Below are 14,928 nucleotides of genomic sequence, written 5' to 3'. Positions count from 1 at the left end.
TTGCATGGTTGAGAGGTAGCTTTGCTTTCCCCACCTGAGTGGCATTCAGCATGCTATAGAAAGAGCTGGACTTTACCAAAATTATCAATTTTGTATGTATCATTGATCCAGCATTGATAACAGAGGCACAGCAGCCTCAGTGCCAGAGAGCACCTTTCATCTGGTTAGGCTGATATACCAAATCCAGTCATATTGGACAAAAATAGTTGCAGCGAATCACACTTTGGTAGCCTCTCTTTTGGATTGCTACAATGCATTAAACACAAGCTGGCTTTTCAAAAGAGTCTAAAATTTTCAGTTGGTCCAAAAATGGTCTACAAGGCCTGTTACAGACTGCCAAAATAAAGCTGCTTGGGGTCTCTTTGGAGGTATGCTATTTAAATGATGCATGGGTCCTAAGAGTCCGGAGGTTGCGCCAAAGCCACACTCCATTCCTAAGCACTGGAGTGCAGCTTTGGTGCAGCTTCCGGATTCTTAGGATGCATGCATCATTTAAATAGCATACCTCCAAAGAGACCCGAAGCAGCTTTATTTTGGCAGTCTGTAACAGGCCCAAGATTGTTTAACAAACCCTGGCCAATATGCTACTCATATCACACCAGGGTTTTGTTATCTGCCCTGCCCTCCAATCACTTTCTGGGCCATGTTATAATTTCTCGTATTAACCATCAAAGCCCTAAATGACTTGGGGGCTCAACCACCTGAAGGATTGTCTTGATGTACATATACTTGCCTAGGCCTTAAGATCATCTTCAGAAGTCCCTTCCAGATGGCTTTAGCAAATGAGTGAGTTAAGGCTGTGTAGGTGATGACCTTTGCAGAGACGGCACTCTAGTTGTGGAATGACCTCTCGTGACTTTTATTGTCACAGGAAAGCTTGTTTAATTTCCCCAGGCTTTTTTGTAGTTTAATTTTTGATTCAAGTGTATTTAATTTAAGCCCATTGTTGGTTTTTATTTGGGCTTATTTTGTTATTTTAAACATTTTAAGATAAGTACATTTACTCATTATGGTTTTATATTGTATGGTTTGCCTTTAAGTTTTAATTTGTGAACAGCTGTGAGCGCTTTGGTTTTGAGTGATGCAGAAAGATACTGATCCCCGGCTTCGGCCCCCCAGTCGCCTGACGGACAGCAACCCAGCCCCCGGCTCAAAAAGGTTGCCTACCCCTGATAAAGATGGTTCAGCTCAAGTTAGTGTGAAAGGCAGATCTGATGCATAGTGGAAACAACTGAGGTCTGCACTGATCCACTATGAGCCTCAGTCTTTCACTTGCTCTTAAGCACCGGCTCCCTGCTTTTAAAGAATATTGATGAGAAATGGAAACATCAACCTTCTGAGCATATTATTATTTGCTTTTGTTTCTCACTCCCTCTTTTACTCAGTCTTATTCCCAAGTCATGTTGCCTCTTCCTGTAGAAATACTACCCTCTCCCCATCCTCTCCATCCCTTTAGTCTAAACCTAAAACAACTAGTCACTGCAACTTTCTTCTTTCTGGCTTTCCACTATCACACCACACCTTAGGCCATTTATCTTCACCATGAACTCTTATGTCAGCATTTTCCATCTCTCATTGTTTACAAGACATCACACTTTAGTCTTTACATAAACTTCTTCATTTCTATCTATAATGTAGTCTTCCTCTTCTACTGCCTTCAACTTTCCCCAGCATTATTGTTGTTTTCCAGTAAGTCATTTTTTTTCTCATGCTTTCAAAGTATGATAGTATCAATTTACTTGTTTTGACTTCTAATGAGAGACCTGCTTGATTTGATCTAGGACCCATTTATTTGTCTTTTGACAATCCACGGTATTCACAGAACTCTTCTCTAGCTGCACATTTCAGATTGACTGATTTTCTTCCTATCAGCTTTCTTTATTGTCCAGCTTTCACAGCCATACAAAGAAATTGGCAATGCAATGGCATGGACAATCCTGACTTCAGTACTCAATTTTATATCTTTACCCTTCAGGATCTTATCTACTTCCTTCATAGTTGCTTTTTACCCCCACTGTCAGCTTTCTTCACTGTCTTTCACATCCACTACTGAACATGTATTGTACTTTATATTCTAAGTTCCACTGGTCCTTTTAGTGATACTATGTAAGTAATAACAAGCATTTGTGCGGAATGTATAAGAGAAAAGGAAAGGAAAAAATCAAACCCCTACAATGGGATGGAATTTGACTAGAAAAGAAGTATTTACTATGTGGTCTTTTTCATAAGCAGTGATCTCATTGTGTGTGTTTTTCATTCTTGGAAAGGAAAAATATCGCTATTGAGTAAAAATATTGACACATCTCAGGCTGTTTGTTCCAGCTTTCTGGTCTCCTGCAGAGTATTTTATAACATCCTTATCGATGGGCCTCTTTACCCAGCTCTCTCAGTTTAACTGAACTGAGTCGATTTGCTACTGCAGCTTCAAGTAGCTGTTATGGAACAAGCAAGACATCCTAATAAAGCTGTAAATGTGTTTGCTGAAACATGGTATTGATTTTACTTGGTGAAGGGGAAGCCTGGTGCCAGGGTGGATGAGCTGAACTGCAGTTTTTCATTGTCGTCTGTCACGGCTGTGGAAAGCTAAGTAAATCTATAAGAGGACAAATTAGAATTTGCCTGAATGTATTCCTTTAAAAAGGAAACTACATGTCCTAGGCAGGTGGAGAAGAGTTGTAATACAGTAGAGACTCAGTTATCCGACGTAAACGGGACTGACTGATAGTCGGAGACCTGAAAATGTCGGATAATCCTGAGGGTCATTTAGTCCCCAATGATGGCACGCATGCACCCGCGCTGCCATTGGGGACAAATGTCCCTCACCTCCTCCCTCCCTCCCTACTTCCTCTGCAGCGGCTTCTGCTCCGGCTTGGCTGCACGGGGACAGAGTCTGGCGGGGCTGGGAGAGGGCCATGGTTCCAAGCCCCAAAGGGGAGGCCTGGACGCTCGGCCCAGTTCTCTCCTTTGCAGCTTGGTTTTCCTCAGATCCTCCTCTTCCCGGATCTTCCATTTCCCCCAAAGGGCTCTTTGGAAGGAAAAAAGGGAAAGCAAAACCTGGCAGGGAGGAGGAGGAGACAGCCCACGACCCCTTCTCTTCTCTGAGGAGGTTTGCCAGACCTGAGGCATCCCTCGAAGGATGCGTCAGGACCAGCAAAGCTCCCCTGAGAGGAGGAGGAGTTGGCCCACCCACCCTCTCCTTCCAGGGTCTTTCTTCACCCCTTCGATCCATTGGGAGAAGTGGGAAATAGAAATAAAATTTATTATTATTATTGTTATTATTATTATTTATAGATATTGTGAACAGTAACAGTTTTCCCCACTCTTCAAATTCTTTCCCAGCCCTTGCAATCTTTTGTACATGTTCTTGACCACTGGACAAAATGAAAAGGCTCATTTTTCATCTTTCTGTATAAACCTTTTTTTGGCTCAGCTCTGTGCCAAACTCAGTTAGGGGTGTCTGTGTCTGTATGGTGTGCGTCTGTTCTAGACACAGAGTCAGAAATAACTGGTTTTCCCTGCCTTTTCATACACAGACTACTAGCTCTCAGGTTTTATCCATCTACAATCTCACAAGCAAATTTCATGCCTTGCAGACAGTTAAGTTTTAATGCCCGACGCTGTTTTTGTATCCAGGGATTTGTCCTGTAAGAATGTGTGTTAATTTAATGGATAACAGACTGTTTTCACTGTGGTTCTCAGGAAAAAAAAATACGACTTTTGCCAAACATGCTGTTTTATTTTTGAAAGTGTAGCCACACTTGGCAGGTAGAGTATGTTGCCAATGCAAGGAGCTGCCCAGCAAACCTAGCACAGGATTGTACAAAGTTGAGATTTTGGTGGGGAGTCCCCACCACCATGTTTTTCAGTTATTTTTCTCCTGAGAATTAGTCTTTTCTGTATGTGGTCTCAATGTTTTTCAGTGACAGCAAAAGTATTCAGTATTTGTACTGTACTGAGAATCTTTATTAATACTTCACCAGTCTGTTCCTGCCCATACAGAAAACAGACAAGCCAGCCTGTTTAAAATCTACCAGTGACATTAAATCAACTTTTTTCTTCATTTTTTTTCAGTTTACCAAGAGTTTTTTGAATGACTTACAGATTGAAATAGATTAAAAGTACTGGTCCAGGAGAAGAATACACAGCAATCAATAAAAGAGTAACACAGAACAATCAAAAAGAGAACACAGCCCTATTTCTCATACTGTTCTTTTCAAGGCTGTAAATGCATAACACTAAATTAATAGAAAGCATTGAGCATGACCAAGTGGTATACAATGATGTATAGTAGAGGTATGGGACTTTTGTTCCCCTTTCCGACCGCAGCTTTCCATGAACCCTAAAAACCTTCTTCAAGGGATGCCCAGCCCTTCAGAACACTTTTTAGGGTGGATGGGACACTGCAGGAGGATGGGTGGATTGCTGATTCTTGGTGGAAGTGAGGATGCAGAGGAAATGCAAAACCAAATACTTCTAAAATTTCTGCAGGATTTAATTTATAATGGAGGCCATCCAACATGAATTTTGGATTTGATTTGTTTGGTTGTTGCTTTGTGCCTTCAAGTTATCTCCGACTTATGGTGACCCTAAGGTTTTCTTGGCATGTTTCTTCAGAGGGGTGTTGCCATTGGCATCCTGGGAGGCTGAGAGAGTGTGAATCCCCCAGTGGATTTACATGGTTGAGCTGGGATTCAAACCTTGGTCTCCAGAATCCCAGTCCAACACTCAAACTGCTACACCATACTTGTTCTCAGATTTTGCATTCCAGATTCGAATCCCGAATTATATGAATTTAGGATAGATGAAAACACCCTCAAACATAGGGTTCTAACACTGCTGAATAACTAGAGAATTTGAACAAATCAAGGATGAGAGCAACTTTTTAAAAATTTAATTTGATTGATTGATTGATTTGGATTAAACAAATCACTCTCATCGCTAATGGTGGTATTTGTTATACCCAAAATCTATTGATCTAGAATTATAATTCAAATTTTCCAAAGTTAATGCTTGTCAGCTGGTCTTTATCAATTATCACAATTCCAAATTCATAATCTAAACTACATTATAGTTAAAATGTGTGAAGGGGAAATAAATGTATGCTGAAGACATCTGGATGTCTGCACCTTGGGTTTTTTCCCCCATTAGCCATGGCTGGAGCAAGATTATCTTGTAGGCTACTGCTATTTTACAGTCTGCTGATGCTGTCTGCAGTCATTGTTGATATATTTTGGTCCATGCTTGCATTTTTACATCCAGACATATTGATACTTAAATAAGATGATGGTGTCTGGATTAAAATAGATTTTATAGGTTACATAGGAAGTTGCCTTATACTGTGTCAGATCCTTCTGGCAGTGGGCTTCCGGGGTTTCAGACCAGTCTTTTCTAACCCTACCTGGAGATCCTTTGTACAGCATTCGCTGGTGGTCTCTCATCTGAACTGCGAAACAGGCTTGACCTTTCTTAGTTTATTGTGGTAAACTTAGTGTAGCATAGGTTCCAAAATCAGATAATAGATGTCTTCAGGGTGTTGTTATCTTTCCAAATGATGTATTGATATCTTTTTTATTTTATTTTTTTCATATATACATAAGAATTAAAAGATGGAATGTTGAGATCTAGTAAGGACAAGTTGTTGACTGAAAATTGCTATTGAAGTCAGTAAATGCAAATATTGTGTTGGTGGTTCTCAGATATTTTGGATCACTCTCAGAAGCCCCAGTCAGCGTTTGAAGACAGGTCTCTCTATTATAGTCCTCAAAGAGGACTATAATATTATTCCACAAGACTTAATGAGAGGATTTCTGTGTCATAGGTTGGAAAGAATATTGGTACAGTCCGCCTGTGCCATCTGCGGGCTTGCCATCTGCGGACTTGAGTTCATGAGGATGGCAAGTCCAGGGGGACAAAAGTGTGTGTGGTTGCGCCATGCAGGAACGTGCCACCATTAGAATCAATGGGATTCTGCATTTTTTCGCATGCGCAGGGGGGTCCAGAACAGATCGCCTCACATATACAAAAGGGCCACTGTACTCCTGGGAAAACCTATCCAGAGGTAGCCACGTTAGCGGTGTAGCAAATTACAGTGGCATCCAAAATTCACAAAACAGTGATACACTTATTGGGCCAACCAAAATGCACAAAACACATGTTGCAAGCTTTCAAAGCTTGATTTCTTCATCAGGCAAAGATATTTAAAATCATACAGGAGGGAGGAGGGGGAAATTAAGGCAAACCTAATCCCAAACCTGAATTTTATCATGATATGGCTATTCTCAGTTCAGGACATTTATGCAGGCAGGCATCTCCTCCTCCTGGCCATGTGGGTACTCCAGCAAATTGCTTTTTTAAAATGTCTATTAGCAAGACAAAAAGAGAAGCCAGTGGAGCTTGGAAAGCATGTAACATGTATTTTGGTTGGCCTAATACAGGTATCACTGTTTTGTGGATTTTGGATGTTATCGTACTAGGGAAACGTAGGCTGGAGACTTCTACTGCAGCAACATTGGTATCTTAATAGACATTAGATGGCATAGGCATTAATATAACTTATCTTTTTGAAAGGATAGTATTTAAGGAAAGAGCCATGAAAATGCTAGGCCTAAATCCTTACCCATATTGGGATTATTATCCCTTACAGTAGAGTAGGAAACCTTTAGTTATCCTGATATTTTGGCATTCACCTTCTGTAGGCCCCAGTTGGCATGGTCTGTTACACTGAATTGGGGGGGGGGGGGATTACTGCCTAAACATTTAGAAAACCACTGCTGTTAGAGAACAAGGTTCCTATGAATAGGCCAGAATCTGTTAACCTTAATTTTAGAGAGCAGTTCTGTTGCGGGGGTGGCAATTGCTGAGCACATTCTGAGGGTTATAAGAAGAATTCCTGAAAATGCAGTTGAGTTTGTGTTTTACTTTTTTCCTCCTATAAACCTATCTAGAAAAAAACCCTCCTCTTGTTAAGGTTAAAAACCAAATATTGTGTCTTGCAACTCCCATCAGCCCTAATCAGCACAGTCAGTAGCGAGGGATTATGGGAGCATTAATCAATATATGTACACCTATGGCGCCATAGTTGGCCACCCTGGTTTTCTCTGAAGACAGACCAGTTTGTGACTTGGAGGTCTGATTTCTTTTAAAATATGCAAGCTAAAACACATGTTTAATGTTTAATAAGCAAATGACTAGGTTATTTTGGGCTTGTGAAGTCTATTCTAAAATATATCCATTTGAGAAGGCTCCAGAGCATTTTATTTTTTAATGACAATGTTTCTGGCAGTTGTTATGTTTATTTTATACACTATCCTTTCCTCAAAACCAGAACTCAAAATGACATACAGATTAAAATGAATACAGTGTCATTCAAATATACAAAAGATCAACATTAGAATGGAATTAAACTTCTAATAACATTAAAAACAATTTAAAGAGGTTAGTGCTCTGGAAGAGGGTGTGTTACAAGACCTGAAATGTGATTTTATGTCTACCTTCCTGGTAGAGACAAGATGTAATAGTAACCAAACTCTCACTTATGTATTCTCTCAGCCTGCTCCCATTCATATACTGTTTTTCTGTTTGGCACAAATTATAGTTTACTGTTACAGCTAAATGGGCAATCTACATTTTTTACTTGTCCTTCAAAGAGAATTGAAAACTTTAGTTTGAAAATGGCTTCCAGTTTTAATTAGAGCAACGTAACTTGCTATATTTTGCAGATTTGCATTAAAGAAGATGTGCTTGAATCCAAGAAGAGACCAGGAATAGTGTGTGAAGGTGGGGCCAAAGGGGCAGCCTCCTCCCCTTCCCCAGCCTTCTTGAGTACACACTGGACTTGGAAGGCAGCTGGGCAGGAGGCAGCAGCATGCTAGCCCTCCTCCTCTGTCCTGGGCTTTCTCCCTGGAGAGGAAGCCCTGGACAGAGCTCCTGCCCTGAAGGTGGAAGAGGGCCCAACCAGGTGTCACCCGGTGCAATCCGTACCTCCTGCACCTCCCACTGAATTGGAAGACCTTCTGTAAACTACAGTAAACCCATGGGATAGGTCAAAGTATAAATGTAATAAATAATAAAGTTGTGTTGCTATTCCCCCTCATAAAGAGAACTGATTGGGCACATTCACAGATATTTTTAACCTAATGCTTTGTTTTACTCCTGTCCTTCAGGCTTCCTCTCCCAGCTTGTGTATGACCGACCGCTGACAGAGTGTATCCGTGCTGGACACTATGCTGCCAGTGTGATTATAAAGCGTTCCGGCTGCACCTTTCCAGAGAAGCCTGACTTTCACTGATACTGGTCAACCCAGAGGATCAAGAGGAGACACTGCCTGCCTTTCCCTCCTTCCCCGGTTATCCTGCATTGATGCTTCTGTACTTCTATTCGCTTGTACATTTCACACATCTCTGTTTTGATTCCCTGTATCTGTTTCCAACCAACAGTGTCTTGCATGCCTTAAATAAGAGGCCAAGCTCTGTTCAACTTGAAATTCATTATCTTTAGTACATTTTCTAGCAACAGCACTATATGAGAACACCCACGGCTGTTTGGCAACAGTTGACACTTCTAGTATATTCCTGTAGAGTATACAGCCCTGGCTCATGCTATTCACCTCAGCCAAGTGAAAAATCATTGACATGTTCTACTAGCTTTAGACTTAATTAATAGTACCACACTGGTGCACACAAGGAAAAAATAATAATTTGCTCTTGCCCATGTATATTAGACAATAACTTCCATCATCCTCATTCCATAACTTCATTGCCATGCTGATTTGGAAGGTGGGAGTTGTAGTCAAATGTATCTGAAGAGTGCTAGCTTGTAGAAAGCAGCTTTGTGCTCCTATGTGATAATGGGACCCATGTTCCTAAACACTTATTGGAGTAAGACTTAGGTCTCATTTCCTCCACACAGGATCAAGATACTTTTGATATAAATAAATCTCATTAAAAGACTCTCACTAGTTGGGAGCTTAAGGTTGTATCTCAAAGTATTATATATGTGTGTGTATATATATATATATAAATATATACATGTGTGAAAATGAAGTACAGAAATATTCATGCAGGCTATCTCATCAAGATATGCCAAAAGAAGTCTTTTATTTCAGCGCACAGTTTTAAGACAATAAGGTACTTCAACTAAATGAGAGATTTTATTTCTACTACAGTATTCAAAGGAGACATTCTGAAAATGTCATTCATTACTTTACTTTGTAATTTGATACCGATAAATAAAACAATTGTGATACAGGACTTCCGGCTTTTCATTTGTGTGCCCAGCTTTTGCTGGAATAAATCCCTTCTGAAAGGAAATCAAATGAGTGAATTTACTTCATTTTAATTCTGATTGTGTCCTGATGATACTGATCATTTGGAAAAGAGTGAAGAGCATTAGGCATTACTTATCGAGAGCTACAAATTTTCCACTATGAAGTGTGCCTTCAAATTATTGCTGGCTTATGGCAACCTCAAAGTGAACCTTTGCTGATGTTTCTTGGCAAGATTTGTTCAGAGGATTTTGCCTGTGCCTTCCTCTGAGGCTGAAAGAGTGTGACTTGCATAACATTACCCTGTGGGTTTCCATAGCCAAGCAGTGGTTTGAACCCTCATCTCCTGAAGCCGTACATCCCATTTCTGCCCTTAGAGGCCATGGCAGGGGCCTTCACAAAATGGTGGCAGCGACTCCATGTTGGCAAGCAAGTGTCTCAACACTTGCCCATAGCTGCGCCAGCCTAGCTAAGTACCATTGGAACAGGCCAGATCCATGGGCAGCATACCATAGGTTTGGTCAATGGTTGCCTGCCTGTGCATTTTGCTCCTATGAAGGTACCAGCATGTAAAGGCTTCCCAACAGGACCAATTTTTCTACATCAAGTAAGATACATTCCCACAGTACTAAAATAAAGATCCCTTCATGGATTGTATTTTGAAGCCAGGCCTGGCATATTTCCTACTAATATCTATCTCCAGTTTCTGATAAAAAGAGAGAGCAACTGGATGTAAAAAACAAACAAACTAGAAATCTCTTAGCCACACAGTTTAAGAGAATTTAAAAAGTAAGCATATATGTTCAAATTTTCAGCTGCTGCCTGAACAGTGATGTTTACTAAGTTACATCCTTGACAGAATCCATTACTTACATATGTACAGGGTTGTGTGAATTGTGCACTGAAAAGAACGGCCAAATCCTGGACCAATATAACCCATTTATGTGCAAAATAAACTATATTCTGCTGTTTTTGTAAATTGGTGGCAGGGGGTTGGACTGGATGGCTCTTGTGGTCTCTTCCAACTCTGATTCTATGATTCTGTGGTGCAGATTAAATGAATCTGCAGGGGAGTGTCTTAGAGAGTGATAGCGTCTCCTTGTTGGGGGCTTTTAAAGAGAGATTAGATTAACCTTAACCTGGAGGGTCCATGCCAATTTTAAGATTCTATGGTTTTCCCATCCTGGGGTATCATAATTTATTCTGCTATTTTTGCTATTGTTTAATTATGTTTATATTCATTATATGACTGCAGAGGAGGAAAGCTGGACACACCCACATACTTTGAACAGTGGAAGTCTTAATAATCGGTCCCTCTAGCTTTGAGACTATATTCATGCCAGCTTGCTAGGTAAGAGAATATAGCATAGAAGTTTATTGTTAAAAGCTAAAAGCCATCACAAAATAAAATAGATCCGAACAGTAAATACAAAAACATTATTAAAAAAAATAAAAACCAAGACACAAAAGAGGTAAGAACATATGCATTGCTTCTTTTTAATGAGCTGGTCATTTTTTTCCCCAGTTGTAAGATAGATATGCACATTTTGTGCGAGGAAATGTTTATCTAAACCATGGTGTTACATGGCGGGGTTTGAAAAGTGATCACCCTGCGTTGGGACCAATGGCAGCCAAAGCTGAAGAGTATTAAGCTTGTGTATCTTTGTCTTCTGAGGTTGAGAGCATATGACTTGCCTAAGGTCACCCAGTGGGTTTACATGGCCAAATCAGGATTCGAACTACACCACACTGGCTCTGCATTTTACTGTCCTGAAAGGACAGTTTCTCTAAGCCATATTTTAATCTACTGTGAACACTAGCAAGTTGCTTTGTCAAACATTTTTATTTTTCTCTTTTCTGTCTTGGAGACTAAGGGTGCTAGTCCTCTTGAAAGAAGAGCATATAGTTCCTTCTTTGCATAATGATTAAAATATGGAAAGTACAGAGGGTGGGAACTAGAAATGTAAAATGTCTGGAAAGTTTGACACACATCCCGGGGATGGGGAGGGTGCTGTTAGCAGAGGAGGATAAGGAGGGAGAAATTCTGCTAAAGCAAATACGCAATACTTCTTTTGGCATCTTTTTACAGACCTACATTTATTATGCCAGAAACATCAGATGTATTATGCATAGTTTGTTTGCTAATAAATCTAATATTTGGGTATATTAGATTTCAAAATACAGATTTATTCAGCCAATCCCTGTGAATCTGCTAACTGAATTTACTTTTGAATGTTTTAAAATTTTTGTTACAAACAGAGCTACAAGGGGCTGAACACTAAGAAAAGTAGCATCTCTGAATTTTGCCAGTTGATGAGAAGTAGGCAAAAAGTTCCCGTTGAAAACAGAAGAAAACTATAAGAAAACAAAGAGTTTATTATGTGCCCTGAACTTAGTCCTCCACAAACAGGTACAGAAAGCACTTGTTTGGGGAACTGGGGGTGAAAGGAACATCAGTTCTCATTGAATACTAATTTTACTGTCTGGAACTGCCTATTCTGTCTCATTTTCTGCTCTATCGCTGACATGTTTCTGCTTCTTCCAAGCCTTCATATAATCAATGCGGAGTTGTGATTTTATCTGGAACTGTGATTTTCATGAATTGAATTGTGGATTGGACATGGAGCAAATTTTTCAGGTTGTATGCTGTGGAAGTGGCCACAACAATAGGAAAGTCCACACAATTTCTGAGCTGGCCTGATCTAGTTGCAGCAACGTCAGGTGCACACTCCATTAAGGTCAAAACAGGGTGGTTGGATGAATAAAGATTTGGACAGGGACAAAGGCTTCTTGGCACACTAGGCTGCTTTTCACTAGTTGTGTCTCTAGCCAATTTATTCCTTTCTTTAAACAACAACAACACTGCAGAACAAACTTTCATGAAAGGATTTTTCACGGCAAATGTTAAGAATACAATTATTATTATTATTATTATTATTATTATTATTATTATTATTATGTATATACAATTTCACCCTTGATTAGGGAGGGAGTTTCAGGATGTTTTGCTATGTTTTTACTTGAGGGTTGTTGTGTAGCATTTTTATTTTTCTCTTGTTTGTTGTTACTTGCCTCGAGTAGGCATACTGAGACTAGTATATTGTACTCCACCTTGGATCTGAGAAATTGAGTGATGATGTGTGAAAGCTGATGGTAAAATAAATCTGTTAAAAGTGCCATGACCCTCGTTTTTCTTTCTTTTCTCCTCCCACCCCTCCCTTTTATATTGAAACGGACTAAAATGAATGCCTCTTTGAGAATGGCACCACTGCGTTGAGGTGTATATTATTTCTGCTTAAATTCAATTTGTGTGTGTGTGTGTGTATTATATATATCATATATCGTGTATATATATATATATATATGGGGTGTGGGGTGTGTGTGCATCTTTAAATACAAATTAGCACATTCTTTGTAAATTGGCACCTTCTTTTGCTCTCATTTCTGGGGAGGGGGGGATGCATACCTTGTTGTTTCTCCATGATGCAGAAGTGGCCACCATATATGGATTTACATGGCCAACTCTGGATTCAAACCCTAGTCTCCAGAGTCCTAGTCCAATGCTCAAACTACTATACCATGGCTCCTACTGTACAGTAGGAGGAAGAATCATAGCAGAATCTCACATTGCATTTCTGGATGAATTATCCCAAAATACTTTCTACTCCTTCACTTTTTCCAACATCAGGTCTTAAGAGTGCTTAGGATTCTGCTATAAATTCTGTACCCTACCTTGAGGCCTAAATGTCAAATCCCCATGTTTTTAACCCTGCTTATGTATTATTTTAGGCAAATGTTCTAATTTTCCCTTGCTGTTTTCCAAATGAGAATATATATTGTGCATTATTGTTCTTTGATAAATCTTTTGTATCAAGTATAAGTTGATACCCTATTAAAGAATATGGCTAAGACAAAAGAGTATCTTTTTGCATAGTCAGCATTATCTGGATCGGGAGAAAATGCAAACTGTAACAATAACAAGTCTTACTTTGCCTAAGACTGGAGGAAAAGGCCTCAAAGGGGCTCAAAATTCCTATGACACATCTTATTACCTATTGCAAAGGGTTAAATTAACACAATACGTTATAATAAAACAATATTCCATCCCTGAAAAGTACATTGAGGGGTAAGGGTAATCTCCCTCAAAGATTAAGCCACAGTAGATTTGAATTACCTAGATAAAAAGAATTTTAAAAAATTAAAATAATATACCCCTGGTAAAGTGGACTGGGTGGGCTCCGTGGGGACTCAAATCAGTATCCCAGCACCTGAGATCTTTATGGAAGATTGGAGGACTGTGGAAGATACTATAGGAGTTGAGGAGCAGCCACCATCCCGTCTTTGCAGCCATCTGCAGAGCAGCATAGCCACAGCCACCAACAGTTTTAAAGACATTTATTGAAAGACAGTTTAAGCAATGTCTGATCTGGTATCTGGGGTAAGACACTTTCAACGTTAAGAAATCCATTTTTCAAATTGAAGAAAATACAATAATTTGGTTTAAGACTGTAAATGTGACATTGAAGAGGAGGTGAGCAATCAGGAGCAATTGAGAATTTAATTCATTTATGTAGTTGCAAATGTGTAACCTAGAGTTACACATGCATAAACAATTTGTATTCAAAGTCCCAAATGTATTCAGTAGCATAAGGAATACATAGGAATTGTAAAGTCCCCCAATCCTAACTCACTGGGAAGCAGCCATTGAAATCAACGAGGGTCTCTGCTCCTCTCAACTAGGATGCAGCAGACTGACTTTCCACCCTCCTTCCACCAGACAATAGTCAGAAACAGGATCCTTGTAGCAATTCTTCCAGAGATTTTTCATGAGTGGAGGGTGGAAATGTCAGCCTGCCACATCCTGTTTAACAGGAGAACAGACTCATTTCACTTGCAGAGGCTGCTGCCCAGTAAGACAAGATTGAATGAAGGTTGGATCAGGAGACTCTAAACTAGGTAGCTGATCTAGAATCTCAGCCAACAACCACAGACATATTGAGAACCCTGATGATCAAATATGGATAATGTCTTTGCTATCAAACAGGCATAAAAGGTATAACAATCGAATACAATAGTTAGAACCACTTTATGGAAAGGATGCTAAACAAAACCCACAGAGGAAGAATGGTTAGAAAAAATGGAATGGAAGAGAGAAACTTACATATATACTTGATCGAAAAACTAATAGTAAATTTGTAAAAGATTAGGGACGATTTCATGATTACCTGCAATATAGATATGGTAAATTAATAACAGGTGGGTTGAAACATTAATTATTGACTATACATGGTGACTAAATAATCATATCATGGAAAAAGTTAACCAAAAAAGTGTAGAAAGGTAATATTGTGTGTGTGTGTGTGTGTGTGTGTGTGTGTGTGTGTGTATTAGGTATATAATTTATTTGTTTATTTGTCCTTTTATGAGCTGTTTTTTGAAAGAGAGGCATATGTTCAAAGAATAAGGATTTAGGCTGATGCCTTGATATATTGGGAAGTGTGTGTTGAATTGTTTGTCTTGGTTTATATGTATTTATGTTTATTACACTTTATGTGTATTTATGTTTATTATAATACATGTGAATGTATTACAGTGTGGGTGGATGGTGGAGCCAAAATGAGATTAGGGAAATTGTTGTGTTTGTAATATAGTGGTTTGCATATTAT

At 39.4% G+C, this 14,928-nt stretch overlaps 1 protein-coding gene across 3 annotated transcripts in view; it reads left to right on the top strand.

The window, feature by feature from the left end:
* Positions 1 to 9,248, top strand: part of ADK (adenosine kinase) — a 225,869-nt gene extending 216,621 nt beyond the window's left edge. For all 3 annotated transcript variants that reach the window (XM_089510759.1, XM_089510757.1, XM_089510758.1), the window contains one exon: positions 8,163 to 9,248. In XM_089510759.1, coding sequence (XP_089366885.1) covers positions 8,163 to 8,287 — 125 coding nt within the window. In that variant the 3' untranslated portion in view covers positions 8,288 to 9,248. The remainder of the gene's footprint in view (positions 1 to 8,162) is intronic.
* Positions 9,249 to 14,928: the final 5,680 nt, after the last annotated feature.

Source organism: Sceloporus occidentalis, unplaced genomic scaffold (genome assembly GCF_023333645.1).
Source record: "Sceloporus occidentalis isolate IW3139 unplaced genomic scaffold, rSceOcc1.0.p SCAF_2, whole genome shotgun sequence".
In the NCBI taxonomy this organism is placed as follows: Eukaryota; Metazoa; Chordata; class Lepidosauria; order Squamata; family Phrynosomatidae; genus Sceloporus; species Sceloporus occidentalis.
The sequence above is the reverse complement of the archived record's forward strand: the minus strand, read 5'-3'. Positions and strand labels throughout refer to the sequence as shown.